Genomic DNA, 26,348 nt, shown 5'->3' with positions numbered 1-26,348 from the left:
GATCATGCACCCCTTTGAGCAGAGGCACAGGCTTGTGTTCTGATTCAGGAGGCTGCTATCATTTCAGCTACGTATTTAAGAGAGGCACTGCATACACAGAGGCACTTAATAGCTTTTTTCCAGACTTTTCAAATGAAAGGTCGCAGCTTAGTCTACTTCCTTCAGTGAATTCATGCCCAGCCTGTTTCAGACTGCCCATTTCACCGGGGTCATTCTCCAGACCACATGATTTTCTCCATACATTGCTCTTTTCGTTTGGTATCAGATTTTCTGCATGTTTTGTGTATTTTATGCACTATGAGAATCAATAAAACAGATTGAACAATGAATTGTTAATGAATAACAACTGAGACACTGCAGATGTTTCATTTTAAGACGCTTTTAATCTCCATTACCATAGACAACAGCGTGCTCTTGAATGACAATAGTTACCAAGGCAGACGTACTGATCTCGTCACTGACAACAAATTGCTGAAAAACCCTACTCAGCTGCAGCGCTGCTGTGAGCAGCACACATCCATCCTGTGAATCTCCTTCACCAAAGTCAAGGAGTCTCTGTGCAGGATCGGTTTCAAGCATCCAGATCCATGGAATCGTTCCATGAAGCGACTGAACCAGCGCAGCCCAGGCTCTTTCCATGTCTGCTTATCTGCCTAGGGACACAGGGGAAAGTTGAGGCAAACCAGCTCAAGGTGGAAAGTCACTGTGCATAAATTACAGCATGCTAATATCTTCCACAGATGCTCTCATTTAGGTGTAAAATGGTTTAAGGTTATTGAAGTTCCATGCCACCCTTGGCAGGGTTTATTTACATTTCCTGTAGGAGACTGTGGTTTGATGTTACAAAATGGTCAACAGTGATACCAGCTTAAGAGAAATTTCCTGTTAAAAAAAATCAAAACAAAACATGGTAAAAAAAAAATTAACTGATTTTTCATCCAGATCAGTTCACTGATCTCATTCACAATGAAGTCATACATATAGTATGCTAGAAGCTTGCTTTCTTTTTTTCAGATGAAGTTTGTTCTGGATACACTGAGGTTTTATGTCCATGTTTTACTTGAGGTGGTTGAGGGATGCTCCAATTTTAACCAGTCTTATTCATTCCTGCCCTGCTTGCTTGTATTGTAATCACAAAAGTAATTTCTAATGAATGTCCTAATTGGCTAAATAGTGCATATAATATGCACAAAATAATGCCCATTCACAAGTTTGCCTCATCAACCTGTACTTCTGCAAACAGAAGATCTTGCACAGTTGCAGTGAAGCCTAATGCAGAATCAGTGAACAGCATGAAGCCAGGGCAGTCTCCCTGCTTAGTGAGGTATAATTCAACAGGTATAAAGATCATCTTATTAGATACTTGCATTAGGTCAGAAGGTACCTTGGACTGTTAGCACCTCAGAAAACACCTGGGATCGCAAGTCTCTATAATCAGTCTTCTAGCTCATAGACTTATGTGGAGATAAGAAAGTTAGGGACAGGAAGAGATGAGTTGGAACCTGAGTGTGATGGAGAGAGTGTGTGAGAGACCAGTTTCAAATGGTAGCACTTGAACACCCCCTAGGAGCTTCAAGGTTTGGCAATCTCAGGAACAGGACCTGGAGGTGATCCTCTGACATGGGGATGGGCTGGAGCTTCTTCCTGTTGTAGGGAAAAACCTCCTTAACTCTGAAACAGCACAGCAGGAACTACTGAGCTGGTTCTGCCTGACCAAACAAGAGGCAATGACCTTTATTCTGCACTTTGCTGTGGTTCAGCACACTGGATAAATGCTGGGAGATCTGCTGTTATGGTAGGTGGGACTATTAATCTCCATTGCTAAAGAATGAGTTGACACAATTCCAGTGCATTTGAAAATGTTTGAAACTATTTAAAAATTCCCTCTCACTAAACCTGTTATCTGTTTAGAATTATTTCAACATTAGTTAGTAACATTCTTTGAATAATAGACTAGTGTCCAGCTCCCTGGCAGAACTCACCTTGATCTGTATTATCATTTAGACTCCACCTGAAAACATCATTAATTTAAATAAGCAATAGAGACTGAAATAAAATTCCATTCATGCTTAACTCTCCAATGTGGTTTTGAAAAACCTTTCTTCTTTAGCCAGTCTTATGTTACATGCTGGATGGTCTTTGCTTTGACCACCTCATAAAAAAAAGCTCATAAATACTTTTCATGTGTTATTTAAACTAGCGGTACTCCCTGAGGCACCGTGCTTTTATTTTTAAAAATCCTTTGTGTGTTCCTAAAGCATTTCTAAACCAGTAGCAGAGGTAAATGTGTATTTTAACCTAGGAATGCCATGTTCTGTCAGTATCAGACCACAAATTTTCTTACTTCATGTTGATAAGAATAAAACATTTCTAGCAACTTCCACCTGATTTATGTGCTTCACTTCTAAAAATCATCAATTTTTGAGTATGAGATAATAGAACTGAAATGATTTTGCCTGAGTAGATGATTTCCAAAACCAAAAACTGCATTCCCAGTGTGCTACCACAGGTACGAGCAACAGACCAAGAGCCTCTCCCCCTGCTGCTGACTGGGAACCATAGAATCATTTAGGTTGGAAAAGACCTTTAAGATCATCGAGTCCACACTGCCAAGTCCACCACTAAACTCTGTCCCTAAGCACCCCATATATACATCTTGTCAATACCTCCTGGGATGGTGACTCAACCACTTCCCTGGGCAGCCTGTTCCAGTGCTTGACAAGCCTTTTGGTGAATTGTTTTTCCTAATATCAAATAGAAACCTCCTCTGGTGCAACTTGAGGCTGTTTCCTCTTGTCCAACCACTTGTTACTTGGGAGAAAAGACCAACCCACACCTAATTGCAACCTCCTTTCAGGAAGTTGTAGAGACCAATAAGGTCTCCCCTCAGGCTCCTCTTCTCCAGGCTAAACAATCCCAGTTCCTGCAGCTGCTTCTCATAAGACCTTTTTCTCTAGACCCTTCACCAGCTTTGGGGCCCTTCTCTGTATGTGTTCCAGCACCTCAATGTCCTTCTTGCAGTGAATGGCCCAAAACTGATCACAGTACCAAGATGCAGCCCCGCCAGTACCGAGTCCAGGAGGACAATGACTCCCCTAGTCTTGCTGGCCACACTGTTACTGATACAAGCCACAATGCTATTGGCCTTCTTGGTCACCTGGGCACACTGCTGGCTCATATTCAGCTGGCTATCAACCAAGATCCCCAGTTTTTTTTCCACCTGGTAGCTTTCCAGCTACTCTTCTCCAAACCTGTAGCACTGCATGGGATTGTTCTTAAGCCCTTTGAACTTTGTACAGTTGATCTCGACCCATTGAACCAGCCTGTCCAGATGCCTTCCTACCCTCAGACAAATCAACACTTATGCCCAACTTGGTTTCAGTTGCAGATGAACTGAGGGTGCACTCAATCCTCTGGTCATATCAGATAACAATATGAAAGAGAACTGGCCCTAGTACTGAGCCCTGAGGAACACGACCTGTTGGCCCAGCCAACCAGCCAGTTTTTTACTTAGCGAAGACTGCACCTGTCCAAGCCATAAGCAGCCAGCTTCACCAGGAGAATGCTGCAGGACATGATGTCAAAGGCTTTACTACAGTCCAGTTAGACAACATCCACAGCTTTTCCCTCAGCCAGTAAGTGGGTTGCCTTGTCATAGAAGGAGATCAGGTTGGTCAAGCAGAACTTGCCTTTCATAAACCTATGATGACTGAGCCTGATCACCTTGTTGTCCTGCGCATGCCATGTGATGGCTCCATAACCTCCCCTGGTCCCAAGGTCAGACTGACAGGCCTGTAGTTCCCCAGATCCTTCTTCTGGCCCCTCCTATAGATGGGCATTGCATTTCCTAACCTCCAGTCAACTGGGACCTCCTTGGTTAGCCAGGAACTGCTAATAGATGATAAGTGGCTTGCCAAGCACTTCTGCTAGCTCCCTCTGTACTTTTGGGTGGATCCCATATGGCCCTACAGACCTGTGTCTAAGTAGTGGAGCAGGTCACTAACCATTTCCCCTTGAATTATTGGGGCTTCATTCTGCTCCCCTTACCGGTCTTCTAGCTCAAGGGCTGGGTACTCTAAGAACCGGTTTTACTCTTGCTGAGGCAAAGGCATTAAGTATCTCAGCCTTTTCCTCATCCTTTATCCCCTGTGTTCCCCTGCATCCAACAAAGGATGAAGAAATTCTCCTTAGCCCTCCTTTTGTTGCTAATACATAAAACCAGATTTTATCGGCTTTAACTGCAGTAGCCAGATTTAGTTCTAGTCGGGCTTTAGGCCTTATAATTTTCTCCCTGCATAATCTATGACCTCCTGGGTTGCCTACCTCTTCTTCCAAAGGTCACAAACTCTCCTCTTTTTCCTGAGCTCCAGTCAAAGCTCTCTGTTTAGCCAGGCTGGTCTTCTTCCCTGCCTACTTGTCTTTTGGCACACGGTGATGGCCTTTTAATGCACCTTTAAGATTTCCTTCTTGCAGAATGTCCAGCATGCCTGGACTCCTTTGCCTTTCAGGTCTGCCTTCCAAGGGACTCTGCCAACCAGGCTCCTAAACAGGTCAAGTTCTGCCCTCTGGAAGTCCAAGGTAGTCCAAGGGAATGCTCTGAAGGAAGGAGGGATGCATGAAAACAGCTCCTGGAGTCAGTGAGAGTTTTCCTGGAGAAGAGTAGGACTAGGCAGTGACCATAGGTGCATAGAGCAGATGAGTAGATGGGAAAGGAAAATTTCACCTGGCATAAGAGAATTCAAATTTTCTTCAACTGACAAGTATAGATAGCAGTAGAATTAAGTTATACTGCAAGCAAAAGACTCACAAAGAGTAGGAAGTAAAAAAATATATGGCAAAATTGTTGGGATATTACCTTTAACAAAGTCAAATATAAAGTACGATTTAAATAAAAAGGATTAGAAATTAGATAGGCAGATTAGGCATTAGACAATTAGATAAACACATATTCCAGACAATATAGAGTGATTCTTCCATGTTCCAGACCTGCTCCTTATTTACTTTTCAGCAGGAAAAAGAACCCAACAAACCCCTTTTTGGATCACAACCTGAGTACATCCTTCCTGGCAATGTGTGAGCTGATAATCATGAATTAAGGCAGAAATGACATCATACTGAGACAGGTATTCTCGTCCCAACCTCCTTGAAAGAGCCAGGCTGTGGTGCCTACACAAAATGCCAACAATAAAGCCAAGAGAAGTCAGGGTTTCTAAGCTCAATCTTTTCCATAGATGCTGCTGCAGCAGCTCATTTGACACATGGAAGTCAGCTAGCTGGTAGAATGGGTGAAGTCTTCTCTTTTGCTTATGGAGTTTGTAGTCTCTGCCAGCCCCTGACGGGCCTTCAAAGGTTCACATTCCTTTAATGGATGAATCCCTACTAAAAAAATTGTGCACCCTTCAGAATAACCTGCAAAGCAGTAGCTCTTACTGAGATAAATCACTAAGACCCACCACTTCCAGCTTTACACGCAGCTGACTTGCTAGATGCTATATTTACAGAAAACTGTTTTCATATTATTTTTAACAGTTATTTAATCAAGTGATCATACTGTCAAGAATTCCTTTCCATTTATCCTCACAATTTAAAATTAAACAAATAATGAGGAAAACAAAATAATCAGCTCCCCCACTCATTGCCTGGTCATCCCAATTATTGGTTAGCCAGTCAGGCGAGAAAATATATGAGGAAGAAAAAGAGATTTATGGAGAATTTAGGATTATATTTCATGAGGGAGAGAGAAAATCGGTATCAGAAGTGATCTAATAACATTTTTGGTATAACTATCTCGTCTTCCCTCTCACACTCAGATTGTTCCCTTCAGACAAAAGCAAACTTTTCACAACACCCTGACCATTTAGCTGACACAGTAGTTCCAGGATTTTATTTCAGTTCAAATGTCATGAAATGTGAAAGGCTGCTGGCCTGTATTTATCTGACACACACCTCGACAGTAGCCAACAAGGCAGCCGTGGCCTGGGTCAAAAGCAGAGTCATAAGCTCTGCTTGTAGGATTTCTCCTCCTAATATCCTACTAAATTCAACAAGAGATGAGACTGCAGAGCCTCCAGCCTTGAATTTAAAGGAGTGGGATAGCAGAAATTGTCATCTCCATATGCTTTTGCCATGTGGCCACCACGGGTGACTTTTTCTATCATTTATTGCACCCTACACACCACATGGAACGTCAGAGGTGAACCACAATGGCACACTCTCAAGGAGCAGGAAAATTCAGCTGGAAGAGAAGGAAGAAGTGGAAGGTAAGAAGAAGGAGGTGAACTGTCTTACAAACATCAGGATATCTGGTTGATCCACTGGGATCTGTGAGGAAGAAAGTGAGCCCTAGTGAGACTGCATCTGGAATATTGTGTCCAGTTCTGGGTCCCTCAGTTCAAGAAGGACAGGGAACTACTTTAAAGAGTCCAGCACAGGACTACTAAGATGATGAAGGGAGTGGAACAGCTTCATTGTGAGGACAGGCTGAGGGAGTTGGGTCTCTTGAGCTTGGAGAAGATGAGACTGAGGGATGACCTCATCAATGTCTATAAATATGTAAAGGGTGAGTGTCAGGAGGATGGAGCCAGGTTCTTCTCAGTGATGTCCAATGACAGGACACAGGGCAATGGGTGCAAGCTGGAGCACAGGAGGTTCCATGTGAACATAAGGAGAAACTTTTTCAATGTGAGGATGACAGAGCACTGGAAAAAACTGCCCAGAGAGGTTGTGGAGTCTTCTCTGGAGACATTCAAAACCCATCTCTGCATGTTCTTGGTGATCCTGCTCTGTTGGGGGGGTGGAGGGATTGGACTAGAGGGTCTTTCAAGGTCTCTTCCAACCCCTACAGTTCTGTGATAATACACAGTAACAGTAACACACAGTGCAAATGTCCATATAAATAAAATACTGACATCACTGAAAACACTTTTTTTGTATGTCTGAGAATCATAGAATCATAGAAACACAGACTGATTTAGGTTGGAAGGGCCCTCAAATATCACCTAGTTCCAATGCCCCAGACATGGGCAAGGCCACCCACCACTAGACCAAGTTGCCCAAAGCCTCATCCCACCTGGCCTTGAACACTGCCTTTTTCTTTGGGCAGAGTGTTTCAATGTCTCACCACCCTCTCAAATAAGGATTGTTTTCCTAATATCTAATAAAAATCTCCCCTTCTCCAGCTTAAAGCCATTACCCCTTGACCTGTCACTACAAGCCCTTGTAAATAGTAACTCTCCATCTCTCCCGTAGACCCCCTGTAGGTACTGGAAGGCTTCTATAAGATGTCCACAGAGCCTTCTCCTCTACCAGGCTTCCTATGGCTTTGCCTCTCTATAGGTATCCCCTTATGTAGTGTCTGGGGAATACACATGATGTACAACTCTGTGCAGTGTCCAGTATTTTAGGTCTCACTCCAAAGGGGCTCAGGTGTCCCTGCAAGTGCTGCAGAGGCCCAAAGAAAGATCTGTGCTTCAGAAGAGGGTCATATGTGGCTGTGCTCCAGTGGGCTGAGTCTGGATGCTCTTACTGTGAAGCACTGCCTGCTCTCATTCTCACTCTGAAGAGAGATGGGTTAAGTCTCAGCCAAACTATTACAACATATTTCAGCTAACATGGACTCTAAACTTAACCACAGGTGCTGGCATGGCACACAATGTGCCCTCAAAGCCAAATCATTTCTCCTAGCCTGGCTGATCCTTTCTGACAAGCTGCTGCCCATCTTTCCGTTTCTGGGAGAGAAGTAAGGATTGCTGTTTTTCCATCAGTTTTGTTATTCAACCAAACCCATTTATTTATTTTGCTGCTTTTAATCCTATCATAGTGTCCTGTCCTATCCTATCCTATGCTTTTATTTTATTTTCAAAGATCCAGGATGGTTGTTATCTACCAAGCAACCTCAACAAATCTTAAATGAAGGAATAGTAGAATATTTACAGACTCATGTAGTCAGCATCTGGGAAGCTGAAATGCTGTGGCAAAGTTGCAGGGACCACAAGCTAGGTTTGTGGGCAGAGGCTTTTACCATTATCCTATTTGTTTTTTGGGGTCTTTGGTCTTTTCCAGCAGCTGTGCCAATTAGTGTTACTAAAACGTGGTTCTTCTACTGTCTGTGCTACAGAGCGGTGAGTTCTGGCAGGACAAAATCTTGGTTCTGATGTATAAATAAGATGGCAGAGTTGCACGGGTTCAGCTTTTGGCTGGGCAGTTTCAAATCCTAGCTGTTCCTTTCGATTTGTATTTGTTTGCGTTCCTTTTCACAGCAAAGAAAACTACAAACCACTGCAATGTTTACAAGAATGCACAAAGATGTCAGAGCTGGTTATAGTCTGACTGTGTGGGCTCTGTAGTTTATTTTTTCATGGGCTACATCACTAACTGCATGCTTGATCCATGTTTTGGAGAACCAATGACTGATTTTATCTATACATTCGATGCAATTGTTTCCCCCCTGGTGTTGTTTAGACTGGCTTACACTTTGCATGCTGTTGTTAAGGGGTGTTGTAATGAGTTTGAAACAAAACCTTTCTTGCCATAGACATAAATATATGGCATTTTGTTTATTTTACCCGGGCCACCTTTGCAAAACACTGAATGTGAAGATGAAACAGAAAATTCTCTTTTGAGTGAAGATACAAAAGGAATGAGATGTGAGGACCTGACCTGTGATTCAGTGGCTTGAATTTAATGAATAGTCTAACTTGTGTAGAAGAGCCAATACGCCACGACAAGAAGCCACAGCTCTGCCATGTCACAGTTCACATTCTTGCAGCAGCACTACATGACTGTGAAAGTAGGGAATTAATACTATGTCATAGCAAAAGACCAAGACAAATGGAGCTGAGCAATATACTCAGCAGATACGTGAAATAGGATTGTGTATAGAACAGCTTGAGCCAGGCCAAGGCAGAGCAGTCCCTGCATATACAGTGTTGAGGATCTTAATGGGAAGGATGAGCACAGACAAATCTGCTGATGCTTCTGCTTCACGACTTAGGGTGTCACAGGGCTGATGTAACAGAAGATGAAGGCGATCTGTAGCTACAGCACTGATTTCTGCACAGATTTTTGTTCACAGCAGAGTCTGTTGGAAGATGTGTGGGAAGGACATGCGGTGACCCTGGGTTCCTTTGGGAACTCCTCATACCCACATGGATACCAATTGTGTGACTGATGCTGGAAGCGAAATCTGAGTGACCGTGAATGGCAATACTCAGGTTAGAGATCTAGGGCATACTTGCTACACATGCTTTAGCATGTTCATGTACCAGTTCAGCCACAAACATATTGTGTATTGGTTAACTTTTCTCGCTTAGTTACCTTCTCACAGACAAATAGCCTTGAGATTTGGTTATTTAGGTGGATTAGTGAATCCAAGGGCCAAAATCCAAATCTCAATCTTTCTAACGAATGGTGGGAATAATCAGATTTAACCTCAGACTGCAGCTGTCCCTCACTTTTGATTCAAATTATGATTGAAGTGGCTTTACTTTGCATTTCCAGTTATAAAGAAGTGGATTAAATTATTTTTTCCATCTATGAGAGCCAAAATCTGCCTATGCTTTATGCCTCTGAATGAACACAAACCCCCAAATCTCACCTAAAAGTCTTCATAAAGTCTAAATAACAGGATGATTTGAAAAGAGCATTCATAACTCATCTTCAGATTTGTTACACAATGAAGCATTTACAATAGTCTATTCTTCTTTTACATAACAATTAGGTCATAATTCAAATAAGATTTTTATTTCTACAAAATTGTTGGCAATTAGTTTGTCATCTGGATAGTAAAACCATCTGTCCAGAACTATTCCCACCAGGAAACTGAGGGTTTAGAAATCCCATGTACTTCCACACTTTAAAACGATACCACAAATATTCAGCAGAAAGCCACTGTCTAAGAATTAAACCGGTGTCTTGTGGAACAGACTCCTTTTGCCAGCATGTTTTCAAAATTACTAGAATGGTTTTTAGAAACCTGACCAGAGACAACATAACCATTCAAAGTCCTGCCAGAGATCTACACAAGGTTTGAACATCACTCTATATTTGGTACAGATGAAAGAGTAATTAGAAGCCTGTGGAAAATATTAGTATCTCAGCTGTAACTTTTTCTGCACATTTCAGGTACAGTATTCTCCATCTCAGAACAGAAGGAAATGTATCACATGCTATTATGGAAGTATTAAATAGCTTCTGTCTCAGATGTCAATGTTTAAAACATCGGGGTATCATTGAATATGGAGGAGGACATTGCACCCAGTAGGAAGAAGTTAAAATGGCAAGAACAATGTTTGATCAGAGATCAGTTCTTCCCAGACTAATGTTGGTTAAAAGGTAGTAAACCCCCCCCAATAAACAAATAAAAATAAACCCCCCAAACAAACAAACAAAAAACTTCCCCAAAAAAATCTAAGCATGAGGTCAGTATCTGCTCTCATCACCAGGAGACCCAGCTCAGGCCTTGGACTGCTCAGCAGGAAGGAGGAAATAACATCAAACCACATTCCAAAGCAAAACAAGGATCAAGAACCAAACTAAAGTCTTCAGAAAAAGTTCTGGCTTGGGGTTGCCATAGCAATCATCAGGTTTGTCTCATTTCTGTTCCTAGTGGAAAAAAGAGCAAATCTTAAACTAAGACGCCAATATGATTTCAGGGTCTGCTACAGCTACAGATCTGCAGGTATGCCAATAACTTTTATACAAACCAACGGGTGACCCAGTGTCTGGGAATTGTAATAGACAGTTTACATTCCAGTTTTGATGGAAATTTAGTCTTTGGTTTCAATGGAAATAAATTTATAGCCACCATAAATGAACTCAAATTCTGCTTACCTGTAAGAAAAGAAAATGAAAAAAAAAAATGGTTAGAAACCAAACTTCTCAGTTGTCATTTAACACACAGCCATATTAGCCTGTTTCCTATGTTAAGCAAGGTTAGCCAATGGTAACAAGAAGATATTAACATTGGCTTGATTACCTGCTCTGCATACTTATCACCTGGTTTGGATCTTCTGAGGGAAATACCCAATGACCGAAAGCAAAATCTTCAGATCTGCTGGTTCACACAGCAACTGCAGCAACGGGGAGAGGAATCAAGTGGCGTAACAGCAAGTATTTGAGAAATGCTGGACCAAAAGTTACAGAAGGATGGATTTCAAGATCAATTTTAAGAACACACACAAAAAGGATTCCTAACATTCACAAAAACTTACTTTTTTCCCATGCATCTGCCATTTAAAAGGGATATTGCAACCTTGGTTGATTATTTCTGTACAGAGCGCTGGAACAGGCTGCCCAGAGAGGTTGTGGAGTCTCCCTCTGGAGACGTTCAAAACCCGCCTGGATGTGTTCCTGTGCAGCCTGCTCTGGGTGATTCTGCTCTGGCAGAGTGGGTGTTGGACTAGATCATCTCGAGGTCCCTTCCGACTCCTACCTGTCTGTGATTCTGTGGTTCTGTTTTCATTTTATTTCACCGAGTTTTCCTTGTCTTCTAGAGACTTAAGTGTATAGTTTAGGGGTTTTTTTCAACTCCTGTTCAAATACTTTCTGTCTCGAAACAAAAGAACTCCAGGAAGGCAGTTACTGGGGACAAATCTGGGATACATTTCAAACTCTCATTTTGTAAGAACATAGCAGGAGCAGTCCTAGATTACCTGCTGTGTAGTAGAGATATTACTGGACTAATCTCCTGTGACCCCCAAATTAATGACAAGTACCAAATGGCATGTAAGTAGACCACTGATATCTATGACAGAGATGCTCTAGTGAATGTTTAGTGAGTCATATATAAATAATGACTGCATAGATACATTTAGGAGCTGGAACATGAATTTAATGCAAGGTTAATTATCCCTTCTGGAGTTATAGTGCTCACTGAGGTAAAAGGGAGTGTCACGATTTTGTTTCTATCCAGTTCCTCATCTTTGTACTGAGAACTGTATTTGTTTACTCTGGAGAGGAGGGAAAGCAGGTATTGTCACTCCATCCTTCTAAATCTGCTTCAGTTCATCCCATGGATTTTGCTGAGGAGAGCAAAGGGGTATCACTGTAATTCACCAGTGTGAGCAGACATCAGAGGTGGAAGCCCAGACTTAAGTGCCAGCTCCTAGGACCTTCTGTTTTTAGCATTAAGCAGCTATACATTAGCAAAGCATTCCTGCTCTGCAAACACCATCCTCCTGTATTTCTCTGAGAACCTGCATGCTCGCTTGCTCCCTCTCATCTTCTGCTCCCACAAAAATCCTCTGACCCTCTGAACATATTAACAGCACACAGCATCCCAAGAGTACAACACATAGATCTGGATAGGGTTGAAGATGGGCTTGGATTCAAGTCACCTGTACTCTGTGCAAGTAGGCACTAATCACTAAGGTTCTGCAGAGAGGGTGAGCAGCAGGAGACCTGCAGAACATGAGGCATCTCCACCATGTGTCTCACTCAGCACGGGCATCCTCCACCTCCACACAGGAAAGGGTTCCCAGCTGTCGGTCAAGAGGAGAGATGCAGGACCCAAGCTCCTGGTGAGCTCACAAATTCATGCCCAGCTCTGGTGCCAGTAGCTGGCTTCAGCAGCTCCTCACCAAGGATCCCAGCTCTCTCCATCGAGAGCTCAGCTGAAGGTCTGCATGCCCAGTTGGTGGCCAGTGACAGCAACACTTACCTTTGCTTAGTCTGAGGCTTTTTTGGACTGAGGTCCTAACATCATGCCCAGGTTTTTCTGTGGCAGAACCAAGAAACGAAACTTGCTTTCCTAAACTTAATTGACTCCATGCTGGACAACTCATCATTGTTCCCCACTCCTTCCTTTGGACTATTTTTCCACAGAATTATTCTCTCACATTTTTCAAATCAAATGAGCTTTTTTTTTCCTTCTCTTTCTAGCCACTCTCCACCTCCTCTGCTGTTATCTCCTATCTCTGCAGCCTCAGCTCTTTGGCTTAATGCAATCTCTAGATCTCAACTCGCTTCCATGTAAACCTCACATAAGTTGGCAGTGAAGAAAATGAGGCAGACTGGGACTTCCTTTGCAAATACTTCAGTTCCCACTCTGGAAAACAGTGCTGCATCTACACAGGAGACTGGAAACAGCACTGCCAAAGGCCAGCCCTGCGGGCAGTAGCAGTCAGCAGTCCATGCAAAAGATTTCAAAGAGTGGGTGAGAAACAAAACCCAAGCCACAAATACCTCTTCCCAGAAAAATAACTGCTGGTGGCAGTGAAGCAATGGAAAGGGCAGATCACTAATGACATACTTGCGCCTTGGGCTGACTTCTACAAGGTGTTAGTTGGCAACATCATGTGGCTTCCATGAGAGCTGGCAGAGCTGTATTTTCCTTTGGATATATCCAAATCCTTTGTTTTCCTTCTGCTGTTATTCTAGCACCATTAGCAGGAACTAATAGCCACTTAAAACCCAGAAATGACGATGTAGAATATTAGTACAGAATGAAAAATAGAGTGTGTCAGAATGTGAATGTTTATTTGCACTAACATAAAATGACATGCCGACAAGCGGCTATAAACAAGGATGATTTGCGTAGGCAAAAGAGAGTTTCACTTTTCCTTTTCATAGCTTGCTGGAGAACAAGAGGAAGGGGTGCTTTCTATTGTAAACCATTTACTCTAAGGTCAGTCAGTCCTCAAGCCCAATGACATGTCATTTTAGTTCTGCTGTCATAACCAAGCTTGGCTTTTCAACACGTGCACGTGTGTGCTAAAGAAAGTAGACTTTTCCTCTACATCTTCTACAGACCTGACCTGCTGGGCACTTCCAGCACCTCAGATGCCAGTAGGATCGAGCCTCTCAGAAAACATGGCAGGCAGGAGTTGGCTCTATGCCATTCAGGGACTGGGTGCTCGTTTTGGTCATTACTGTTATAACTGGACTATTAGTTCCAAAAGAAGTTAAGATGACTTAATCTCTACTCTGTCAGAAGACAGAAACCCATCCTTGATGAAGCCATGACTTTCTTAGCTAGAGGCGCTCTCCATCACGTAGCGATAAAACCCATGTTTCACAAGACTAGAAAGTGAACACAAGCATGCCCTAGCCCCCATTCAAGGCTCTCACTCATGGGTGGAGGAGCAAAGGGCTCTTTATCAGCCATGATGTGTTGATGGACACATTTTCTCCTGGCTGATCCTGCTTTTCCCTTCAGTGCAGCCATACTCTTTGGTTCACTGACTTCTTCACCACAGTCTCTGGCTCAACTAATCCCTTTGTGCAGCGTGGCACAACAGTACCAGGAAGAGCAGAGGATGTGTCTTGGGAAGATTAGTCTAAAAGTTGTTAATTAGGATAAAGTTGTGGAAGGCAAGATGTGGGTTGTGGGTCTGGGTGCCTCTCCCTCTCCTTAGAAGAGTGAATAAGATCCACATTCTGGACCAATATTTCATGGGTCTACAGTAAAGTGTCTGCTATAAAGTGATTGGCACTGCCACTCTTCCCCTGATTTAAAGGGCAGCCCTGCTCTGTGCTTGAGAAAGGTAAATAGAAGCCCTAAATTCCCAGAGATGTTCATGCCTGCAGATCCTCAGTGGGTGTGAGACTTGCTGCAGCCCTGAGATGCACAAACAATGGGAATTATCCCTTCAGCACAGGAATCACTTCAGATGACAGTCAGAGGCACCGCAGCATCTAACAGACATTTACTTCTGGGAGTCACTTTGGCACGCATTTCCAGGACACCACGCACCGAGTTCTTATTCTGTGCTCATCTTCTGTAGCTCCTGCCAATAAGCAAAACAACTGCTGCCCACCTGACTAAACCTTTTGTAAACTAGATGCAAATATTTTTTATCCTATGTCTCAGCTGGACACAAGCAGGTGAATAACTTCTACCTTGTGACAACAAATTGATGAGAGCTGTCTCCTGGTTCCTGACCTAGAGGGCAGAAATATCACAGACTTTTATACAAGACAATTGTTTAATACGTTCACAAATCAATTTTATTAATTTAAAACAAAATTAATGAAGAAAAATTCTGTACACAATTGTGGACACAACACACCTTTTGTACAATAAGTCCCAGATAAACTGTTTGTTGTTTTCAGTCTGCGAGTGACTAAAAATTGAAAAGAGCCAAAAAAAAAAAAAAGATAAAAAAAAAAAGACAACCAACCCCCATCACTGTCTACTTTGCTTGGGGGGGGGGAGAAAGGCTAATTATAGTCTCAATTCTAAAAAAACTACCCACACCGTGCTTCATGTACGTATGTGAGTACCACGTGAATTCCAGCACTCATACTGGGTAAAGTGAAGCACGTGTGCAAGACTTGGTAGGATAAAAACCTCTCTGTGGGTAATAAAGCAAAATCCACAAACATTGAATTCTAGCAGCAATGATTCCTCCAATAGAGAAAGGTGGTATTGTGTAGCTACATCGGTGCTTTGTAGCTTTGCAGGTAGCTGTTTCAAGGCTGGTGTTTTCAGCAAAAGAAAACAAGAAGAAAAGCTGTAGAATGAGCCAACGAAGCTGAGGCTTCTTTTTAATTAAGAGATTTAAATCAGGTAAAGGGAATTGGTACAATTCAAGCCGAAAAGTCAGACTGACAGTTTATCTGACCAAGTAGCTCATGGCCTTCAAGATTAGAAAAGTCACAAGTCACAGACAGACAGACACAGTCTAGGTTTGTCCTGTAAATGGGTATAGACAAAAGCAAATTTTAACTCCTTGGCGGTAACTATTTCAGTATTTCCATTGCCGGCAATGGATGCTTTATCTTAGGAAAATCTGACTCCTGGTGGAAGAGGATTAAAGAACTTAAATGTAGATGAGTATTCTTGTTCAATTTCTCCAAAATATTCCCATTTATAATTTCTAAAAATAATGCTGAAGATAGATAGCTTCCTTCATTTTTGGATGAGACAAAAACTATTCAGTACCAAGATCCCAGTTTAAGTCACGTCTTAAAATATATTTGCGTTCTCTCTCTCTTTCTTTACGGAATGAATCTGCTAATTAATTTTTCAATACTTTAAAAAAGGGTGAATTCATTGACTTTAAAAGAGGAAACAGAAGACAGCAAAGGACTCCTCTTCAGTTGTGTTCTATCTGTATTTCCTCTGTGAGGGGAAAGGAATCAATCACTTCATAATCAGAGTAGGTGAGAGAAGAAAAAGGTAGAGAAACAGCTAAGAAGAACAAACCCCAATTCTTATTGACACTTGACATCCATGCTTTTGGTCTTGACAAATTTTTCTAAAAAAATCCATTATCTACATATTTATATCCAACGCACTGATAAGGCACTGCACAACAGTTTGTGCACACGTGGCCTCATTCTTCACCGACAAGGCATTACTATCTCTCAATAGCATTTACCTTAACAATATGTAAAAGAATCATTCATTATTACAAATTTACACAAAAAATTCTTCCTGTACATGATTGTCTCAGTGATGTACCTATTAGTTTAAATTAGACATATTTTAAACTACTCTGTAATGTGCTAAAATCAAAAGTAGTTGCTGTACCATAAGGCAAAGGCTTATAATAGCCTTTAATCCTATTATACATATCCTCAGTTACATGATGTCAAAATATAGTCTGTTCATAAATAAGTAAAGATGTACAGAGTACCCTGGGTATGAGAAACCAAAAAGTAAACCTTCTTTACAAGAAAATTACTCCACTGGTATTTTGAAAAATCTCAGTCTTCATTGTGCAATCAAGTTTGCTGTGTTGAAGAAATGGTGTATGTCACATTGAAGAGTCTAAAAACTACAAAGCATTTGCAGGTCCGTATGTTTTTCTTCACAGGTATGAACCTTTTATTTCTTTTTTTTGTTTGTTTGTTTGGTTGTTGTTGTTTTTGTTGGTTTTTTTGGGGGGGTTCTTTTTTGTTTGTTTGTTTCCTTCTCTGTTTCTTTTTGGTAGCAAATATGGTAAAAGATGAGTTGTTCAAACATTTGCATGGCTTATTTTCATTGGACTCGCGGTACCAGCGTCAACAGCTGTTCTGAAGAAAAAGACATGCTCCTTCGTTTACTGAAAGGGCAAGGGTTAAGACCAATTGCAGTTGTACGTCAACATGTTGAAATCACAAAGTTCTGTAGTCCAATGCTGACACAAGACACAGGCATCCCGTCCACGGGCAGAAGGAGGCTCTGGGGTTTCAAAGTGCTGCTGAGCTGCTACAAGTACTCCAGTTCCAAGGCATGGTGAAGGGCCATAAGGTCAGAGTGGCTCGAGATCCTCCAAAATGGCATAGCATGCTGTGAACAGCACAGACAACATGTAAAAATAACCCCAAGCATTCTGGTATTCAGACCCACCCATTGTCTTTCGCAAGGATAAGGGAACACTGCGAGGAGAGAAAAAGAGCTTAAATCCTCGAGCCCTTCATGTTTACCTCCGGTTCCTCTGACCCAACCCCTCAGCGTAAATTCTCAGCAACAGCAGATCTATTTACCAACAGGAACAACAGCAAACATGTCAGGAAATGATAAGGAAGGGAGGGGGTTTCTCATCTCTTTATAAGAGACCAGTTATCAGCACACTGCAGGAGAAAGCATTATTTTCAGAAAAAAAAAATTAAAATAAGTAAAATAACCTATACATGAAACACATGGGTAGTTTTGAAGAAGGGAACAGAGCTTGATTCAAAAATTAAAAAAATAAAGGAAGTGAAAGTATTTACTATCAATGCCTGTACAAACTGGCTTTGTGGAACTATCCCTGGCAGGTGAGTTAAGAACATAGCCATGGTGATTCAGAATAGCTCATGTGTTGCTCACATCACTTTGAAATTAATTTTATCCCGGTGGCTTGTATAACGTTGCTCATTGTTAGCACTGATCTTAAAACATCTTTTCCATATGGGACAGTTTTAAAATAAATACATATTTTTTTCCTATTAGCTGTAATAAAATCTGTCTGGAGCCCAAATATATTTGCAAAGAACCTGAATAAACTAAAAACACAAATACCAGGAAAAGCACACATTACCTCATCCATGAAGGGTAAAAGTCTGATTAAGAGTTATCTTTATACTCTAAACTAGGGTCTATAGTGTCAGCAAGACCTTGTACATAAATAAGAATAATAAAAAAGAAAAGATAACCATCAGCTTTCATCAGGACAATATTCTATAAATCCCATGGGAAAATAGTTTCAATTCAACAATATTCACTTTCTCATTGGGTCAGCTTGTGTCCTCACATCTTTAGAAGGCAAACCACAAGCAATTTATTATCACAACAGCTTCCAAGCTCCCCAAGCATTTTATCAACAATTTCTCAGAGAGGTTTTCTTGATCCTCCAGCACTTCCTGAGCAAATTGCTAGTTCTACTGAAATCAGTGGCAAAACTCCATTTCTTCTGACTATTGCTTCTGTGCTGACCTTTTTCTATTCAGACCTTTTCCTCAAATTTTAAGTTAGAGAATAATTTTGAAAGCAATGTGACGCTCTCTGTTTCTAGCTGCAGGTTTATTGTAAGCCCTGTAATTTTACTTCAGACCTGTTGGAAGGCAAACACCTTAGCACAGAGCCTGTCATACATTTGTCTTTAGAAGCTCAGATAAACACCAGTCTGTCAGTGTATAAATAATTACCATTTTTAGAAGAATGCTGCTTCAATCCAAATAATGATGTGATAATGAATTGGGTTGAATTTATAGAATAAATCAGAGATTTTTGAAAATAAATGTAACCGTATAGGTAGCAGCAGGTTTCTCTTAAGTCAAACAGAAACTGTTAAGGAACAATCAACCATTCCTTTTGCAAGTGTCAGAGAAGCTATTATCAATACTAATAAGCAAGGCTAAAGGGTCATACAAGATCCACAAGGGATCACTGTCAGGAATCTGGAAAACGCACACCCAATGAAGGACAAGTGTTAGCAAGCAGAGCTGCACAGTTGGAAGACTGGAGAGAGAAGGAAGAAGTGCTGAGCACCCAGTGCCCGTGTTTCAGGGCTTTTCACTTCAGAATAGTTCTAGCCTGCCATCACGGAATAAGTGCCCATTAGCAGTTGCGGGGCACTTGGTGAGCACCTGGACAACATATTCCTTACTTCTAGCCAAAATAAATCTGTTTGGGTATCCCCTCCTTCCCCTAAAACCAGGCCAGGATGTTAACCAAAGCATAGTGAGGGGGAGCAACTGCAAGGTCTGCTTCAAAGTGATGCTCCTGATCTGAATAAAATGTGACATGGATGATGCATCAAAAGATGCCCACATTCAGAGACTATCTCAGAGCAAAGAAACTTACTGAGGAAGAAAATAAAAAGACCAGCAAAGAGCCACCATTGGAAGAATTTCTGTTATGCTTTGCTGTACTGTAGATTGTTACAAAGCCTTGAGAAACAGCTGACTAAATCTCAGTTTGAAGATAAATTCATGAGCAATAGCTTCTTAAGAAGAGAACAAAACAAACCAAATAATTCAGAGACAATTGAGGTGTTGGAGAAAACCGCTTATGATATTTCCAAAGCACTTTTGCAGATTAATCCTTTCCTTAAGCATTAAACAGTGACTATGACACCTACTATATCTGTACCTTCAATCTCACCCTCCATTGTACTGCCTCCACACTCCATGGGCAATAGTAACTAGATGCAATTAGCTCACTCAATAACAACTCCTTGTCCCTGTACATTATACAGACAGTCTATCCTCCACACTCCATCAGGTCACACACTGCTGCTTTCCAATTAAAATCTTCTCTAAAGATTAATTTCTTGCACCATGTTCAGGAAACAAACCAGCAATATCAAAACAAAATAAAAGTTCCTAATCTGCACTCTCCAAAAGCTTCTGTGGGCCTCTTATTTAGGCTGGGAGAACTTCCTGGCAGAATCTCTAGTATCTGATAGGGGTGTTACAACACAAACATGCACAGGTTTGTGCTTGCAGCAGGCCCATGCAGTGTTTGCCAGCGGCCTGTTCTTGGACAGTGGGGCTCAGCAGTACTGTCTCCCTTTCTTGCGAGGCTGCAGTTTCCTTCTTCTCTCACAAGCCCCCTCACAAGACAGGTAGGACCTACCCTACCAGCCATAGCTCCCTGCTTCTTTTTGTCAGCTCAGCACCAGCTCTGCATCAGCCACTAAGTCAGCGAGGTGTAAATAGCACACCTAAGCTGCGGCGTGGCAAAGAGTTTGGTGGACACCTGCCTTTGTGCAGTGTCTCTGCAGAAGCCAAGATTCAATGACATGGACCCTCTCCAAGGTCATACAGCAAACTATTGAATAGGGAGAACACTAGTAATAAATTCTTGGCTTCCATCTCCCACTTCACGCAGCTCCAGCGTTATACTGCTTCCCTAGTAACAACCTCAGCATCACAGAGCGTACACACACCCAGCAGCTAGGGCAGTTAAAGGCGCTGATTGATTTAACAGAAGGCTTAGCTTTTGCTAAATCAAATCACAGCGATTCTCGCTAGATGCCCATATGCAATATCAAGTTTTGGATTACCCTCAGCCGTTTATGGTCAGATTTTAACCCAAAACTTTAAGTGGTCGTTATTTTGACTATTTCTTTCTATTTTAAATCACCTAGGTGTCCTCCACTTTATTTCTGTCTGTCTGTGAAAGGAGTATACCTCCATTTATGCCGTGTGGTTACAGGAGCGAGGTGTGGAATGATTCTGGAGAGCCCCATGAAAACAACAAGGCTGTGTAAACCTCAGGATTATAATTATTTTCAGTCCTCTGGCTTATAGGTCAAAAGACGAGGAGCACACTCCCAAGAAATAAAGCATGCCAGGAACGCGGCGGCTGCACGGGCTGGAATCTGCGCTGGCGCTCTCTGCACGGCCGAATGTGGACAATTCAGATCTCTATCAGTCTGACCCTGCGGCGCAGCCTTCGGAGCCAAGAGGAGGGGGAAAAGCCTGATACAGATCTACGTATATCTATAGGTGTATGTTTCTGTATGTATGTACAGCCTTGCACACACGTCTCCGTATATAAGGATGTGCATTCACGGCTCATATACAGTAATTTTCACCTTATCTAAAGCAACAGATGACTGCATGAACTAAAAACATTAAGAATAATAAAATTATCATACAGAAACCTATACACTATTCCTATATTAACATGCCCCATTTAATGCACAACTATTCAGCTCTGTCCAAACTGGCAACACACCCACGAGACAGGAGTACATTTTTCCTTACCAAATGACCGGGTAAGGGTTTCTCTGTATCTCTCTTCACTAAATATTGCCTTCAGAAAGCCATCCCTGCCAACACTTCGCGCACATGTCATGTACACGTGTCTTCTATTCTGAGCACACTGAAAAATGCTAATATCTCATTTGCTGTTCTGTGAGAATGGATGACAAATGCTAACCACTAATAAATAGGCAGTGAAACTGAGAGCATTGGTGTCTTAATGAAACTATAAGAAAGCTTTTCTTATTGCACATTGGAAGAACGTGCATCTAGACTGGCAGTAAAACAATGATTTGGTGTACTGTTTTAGTGTCTTCCAAGAAAATATGAAGCTTTTACTACTGGAAAAAAAAATGAATTCTTATGTAGACAATACTTGGTAATAAATACATTTATGAACTTTTTAATGATTGAATTTTCATGACATTTTGAAATATGATGGCAAAAGTTTGTAAAAAAACATGAAAAGTGAAATTATTAATTTTGTAAATCCAATAATTATAATATTATTAAATAACTGAAAATATGAGATACTTCTGAAATAGAATCAATATTATTTTTTCAGCAGGTATTTACTAAAAGAAAAAACTTCAAGTATTTTATTCAACAAAATAAATTGTTTCTATTAATACATGTGCAAAACAATACCATTTTTTAACAGCAACTCTGGAAAGTGCAGACTATCCTCCTTCCCTTAAATGAATACATACTTGTACAAAAAAACCTTACTCCTGAGGTTTGTGATGAATTTGAATAGAAAACTCATCAGTTTCTGTCATCTTTCACAGTATTTTTGTTGTGTTCCTGCCAGATTTGCTAAGCGGTCGTCTTTACTTCCTACCCCAAACCTGACCAGCACAGTGTGACTGTGAGCTTAAAAGCAGTGGCATATTGGATACCCATTTATATTCTATTTATTACTCCACAAAGATTTATGATTTTTCCTCCCAATTTCCCTCTGCGGCAGCATGACCATTTTGGAGACAAAGGGAGAAGCTGATTTGCCCAGGCTCTCCCGAATCACCTGATGTAAAATCCAGCTCCTCAGTGCAGAGCCTCCTTCTTTGTCTCCTCTCGCAAATTAGAAACCCTTTGGAGGATTCTCCTAAGCAGAAAAACTCAGGAGTTGGGGGTTTTATCTGCCTTATGAGGATTTCCTGACCGTGTCTCCAAAGGCAAAGGTGGCAAAAGATGAGCTCAAACAGAACAAATCAAAAAAACCCCAACAAAACAAAGCAAAACAAAACAAACACTCAAAACAAAGAAAAGAAAAACAAAATTCCAAGACAATGGAGTCTCTGGCAGAAACCCTCAGGAACTGATTCTGTGAACAGCTGTGGCATCGTGGTGGCTCCGACCCACACGGCACCCACACCAATGCCACCTGCCGTTCCGCACCCTCTTCGGCTCTCACACCAGTTTCTCTCTCTCCCCCCATCTCCCTCTTTTCCCAGGGAAGCCAACCCAAAGGTAGAAACCTCTGCATGAACCCTGGCGTTACAACCACACTGGCTGTGTGCTGAACCAATCCAGAAGGGTACGATTATTACTCAGTCTGCAACGCAAATGTCCCAAGAATTTTAATTGTCTTATAAAATATTTTGCTGGAACTGACAGCTAAACAAAGGTGTTGATATCATGGCTTGTCCCATGCTACATGAAACGTAAGAGCATGCGGTTTCCTCAGTGTATTGTATCTAATTTCATCAATTGAGGCAGGCATCTTATGAAAAAAAGTCTATCCTAAAACTGTTTCTTAAACACAGTAAAAAAAAGTGTCTATTACTGCATTTTTACAATAATGTCAATTAAAAAAAAGATCTTGATTGAAAACAAAAAGAATTCCCTATTGTTATATTGACTAGGGATTTTCTGTGAATTTCGAATTTATATGTTCACTTAGAAATACTAGTTATAGTTTATAGTAATCATGAAGGGGAAGGAAAGGAGGAAGGGAGGAAGGGAGGAAGGAAGGGAGGAAGGAAGGAAGGAAGGGAGGAAGGGAGGGAGGGAGGAAGGAAGGAAGGAAGGAAGGAAGGAAGGAAGGAAGGAAGGAAGGAAGGAAGGAAGGAAGGAAGGAAGGAAGGAAGGAAGGAAGGAAGGAAGGAAGGAAGGAAGGAAGGAAGGAAGGAAGGAAGGAAGGAAGGAAGGAAGGAAGGAAGGAAGGAAGGAAGGAAGGAAGGAAGGAAGGAAGGAAGGAAGGAAGGAAGGAAGGAAGGAAGGAAGGAAGGAAGGAAGGAAGGGAGGGAGGGAGGGAGGGAGGGAGGGAGGGAGGGAGGGAGGGAGGGAGGGAGGGAGGGAGGGAGGGAGGGAGGGAGGGAGGGAGGGAGGGAGGGAGGGAGGGAGGGAGGGAGGAAGGAAGGAAGGAAGGAAGGAAGGAAGGAAGGAAGGAAGGAAGGAAGGAAGGAAGGAAGGAAGGAAGGAAGGAAGGAAGGAAGGAAGGAAGGAAGGAAGGAAGGAAGGAAGGAAGGAAGGAAGGAAGGAAGGAAGGAAGGAAGGAAGGAAGGAAGGAAGGAAGGAAGGAAGGAAGGAAGGAAGGAAGGAAGGAAGGAAGGAAGGAAGGAAGGAAGGAAGGAAGGAAGGAAGGAAGGAAGGAAGGAAGGGAGGGAGGGAGGGAGGGAGGGAGGGAGGGAGGGAGGGAGGGAGGGAGGGAGGGAGGGAGGGAGGGAGGGAGGGAGGGAGGGAGGGAGGGAGGGAGGGAGGGAGGGAGGGAAAAGAAGAAGGGGGGGAGGGAGGCAATGGGATATGTCATAGGAAAGTTAATGCCACTTTGGATTGATGGTTTTGTGGGGGTAAATCTTCTACTCTGTTGCACACTCTCCAGAGAAGGTCTAGGCTTGTACTGTTTTCTGACACAGCAAAAACATTTCCTCCTTAGGGCATATGTCTTTAAATCCAAGAACAGTATACACTACAGTGCCTTGCTATGCTCACTCCTCCTACTAACCCTGAAAACCTGAGGAGCAGATAACCAAAAAGTTATCATCTGAGTTGGGAGCAGCTCCTCATCCCGCATGGCACTGTGTGGCTCTGGCTCTTGCAGGAGATGCGACAGCCAAAACTTCTGTAAGTTAAGCAATTCCTGCTTTCACAGTGTGAAAAGGTGAGTTCTTTTTCGGTGGAGTGAGAAGCAGGACAAGAATCACAGAGGCATTTTCCTTAATCAAATTAATAGTTTCTGCAGAAAGACAGGGCTGCTGGTCTACTTACTGACTTCTCTGGCATTGCTGCAGCAGATAATTTAATCCAGAGCATCTAACATGCTTTGAATCTGAAAATTCCTTCCACCGAGAAAGAATACACAGAAATAATGGCACAAAGGAACTTTCTATACTGCTACTCCTCTTAGCGACTGGAAAGGCTTTTTCTTATGCTTTTCTGAATCATGTTTCCTGTTGAAAAAAGCACTGAATTAGATAATGTTACCAAAAGGACTACTCCTGCCATTATCATATACAACACTATTTCACCAAGCAACAGAAAAGGAACAAAGAGATTTCTTTTTTTTTCTTTTTTCCCCCTGATCTTAAATGCAGCTTTTAAAATGTAATCATTTGCAGCGGGGAAACATTTCTATGCAAAGATGAAAGGCATTTCTGGAGGAGAAAGGAGCAAACTGTTCCCGCCAGCCCGCCAAAGGGATACATGAAACTGAGACTCTGCGAAGTGCTGGGACGAGCTGGGAACCTACCCACAACGCTTCGGGGGGCACAAACCCCCAGATTTCAAGAAGCAAAAACCAGCCAATGGTTGTTAAAATGCTATGAGGGCTAATTGGTTTCACTTCTCCAATGTAGAAAGTTGTGGTGGGAACAGATAGAGAAGCACCGCAACGCATTCTGTGGTAAAAAACACAGCTGTGTAAAAGCAATTTACCTGTAAAAGGAAGCAAGGACAGAAATGCCCATTTTCCTACTGTTCAAATAGCCAATGTTATGCATCATTTCTCCAAGTGGAGACTCTGTACCCGCTGTATTTGGGTAGAATAACAAGGCTAGGAATGCTGCCTATTATTTGTCAGTGGGAAGTGCTGCTTTTTATGGAGTTTATTCCATACTGGGGGAAAAAAAAAGTGTGCTTTTCCCTTCTTCCCAGAGGAAAGATGTAGTCAAATAGTATCCTTTGCTCCATAAACTGAGGTTATGAACGCAGGACAAGCCACAAGTAGTTACATGAATGCAGAATCCAAATTATGGATGCACTAGAAAACTGAAATTTATTTATACCTCTCCCAGTCCTATGTAACTTTCAAGATGTGTCATATATGTATTTCATACAAATGGCACACTGCCTTTGATTAGCAAGAATTGCCACCTTTTGCTCTTATTCATAACATCCTATGTGGTATTTTGGGACGCCAATGAAAACAGAACTATTAGTTCTTGGCACAAAAGCCAGGGTCCATTTTCTGGCACCTTTTTGAAATGCATCAAATATACATAGCTAGCTCAATGTGTCTTTCAGAGAACAGCAGGGCACATTATTATGTCAAATTTTATCCAGCTTTTTACTAGATATGGTCAAAACATATTTCATAAAGCAAAGACACAAACCCTAAATGCCAATGTATGCTGTCCCACGTCAAAGAAAAGGTGATTTTGCTTTCAGACTCTTCAAATCAACCCACACTGAAAAAGGGCCATTACCTTTTTTGCACCTTGTTCTTCTTCAACACCATCCCCTATAACAACATACACTACTTTTCTTCCAAATCTTTGAATTATTCGCTCAAAACAACTTTCCTTCCCTGAAAAAAAGAGAGCAGACTATTCAGGATAGGTGGCTATGAGATGATAGAAAATAAGTCACATTTTAGCCTGGAATTGCCAAACACTTTGAATACATAATTAGAGCTACAGGGAGAGAAGAGCCTCTCCTGCAGGATGGCTTATCAAGGCTGATGGCAGTTTTACTCTCGCCGTAGCAGCTGACAGGCAACCTTAAAGTCTGTTCTGTGAGGTCCTTTAGTACACATGCTATGGTAGACATTGTGGACTAGAGATATGCAATATCATCTTTCTTGTCTCCTCCCCTAATGTGAGACAGGTTTTAGAGGGAATTTCCCTACCAGGAGGATTCTCTACCGGTTGTTTAAAGACAATATCCTGAACAGCGCAAATTGAATCTGAGTTGACATTCCAGCTTTTACTCCACAACCTGTGACAAGATTAATCACAGCTCCTGAAACAGTAGTATCCTGACTTAGAAGGTCACTCAGAAGACTTAGA

The 26,348-nt window shown here is 41.9% G+C and overlaps 1 protein-coding gene across 7 annotated transcripts in view; it reads right to left on the bottom strand.

Annotated features, from left to right (window-relative positions):
• Nucleotides 1–17,091: 17,091 nt before the first annotated feature.
• EYA1 (EYA transcriptional coactivator and phosphatase 1) overlaps nt 17,092–26,348 on the bottom strand; it is a gene marked incomplete at its 5' end in the record, with an annotated part of 155,305 nt that continues 146,048 nt past the window's right edge. For all 7 annotated transcript variants that reach the window (XM_084280433.1, XM_084280434.1, XM_084280435.1 and 4 more), the window contains 2 exons: nt 17,092–17,215; nt 25,767–25,867. In XM_084280433.1, the coding sequence (XP_084136559.1) occupies nt 17,135–17,215; nt 25,767–25,867 (182 nt within the window). In that variant the 3' untranslated portion in view covers nt 17,092–17,134. The remainder of the gene's footprint in view (nt 17,216–25,766; nt 25,868–26,348) is intronic.

The sequence above is a fragment of the Gallinula chloropus genome (assembly GCF_964237585.1).
Source record: "Gallinula chloropus genome assembly, chromosome: 2".
Classification (NCBI taxonomy): domain Eukaryota; kingdom Metazoa; phylum Chordata; class Aves; order Gruiformes; family Rallidae; genus Gallinula; species Gallinula chloropus.
This window is presented reverse-complemented; position numbering and strand designations above follow the sequence as displayed.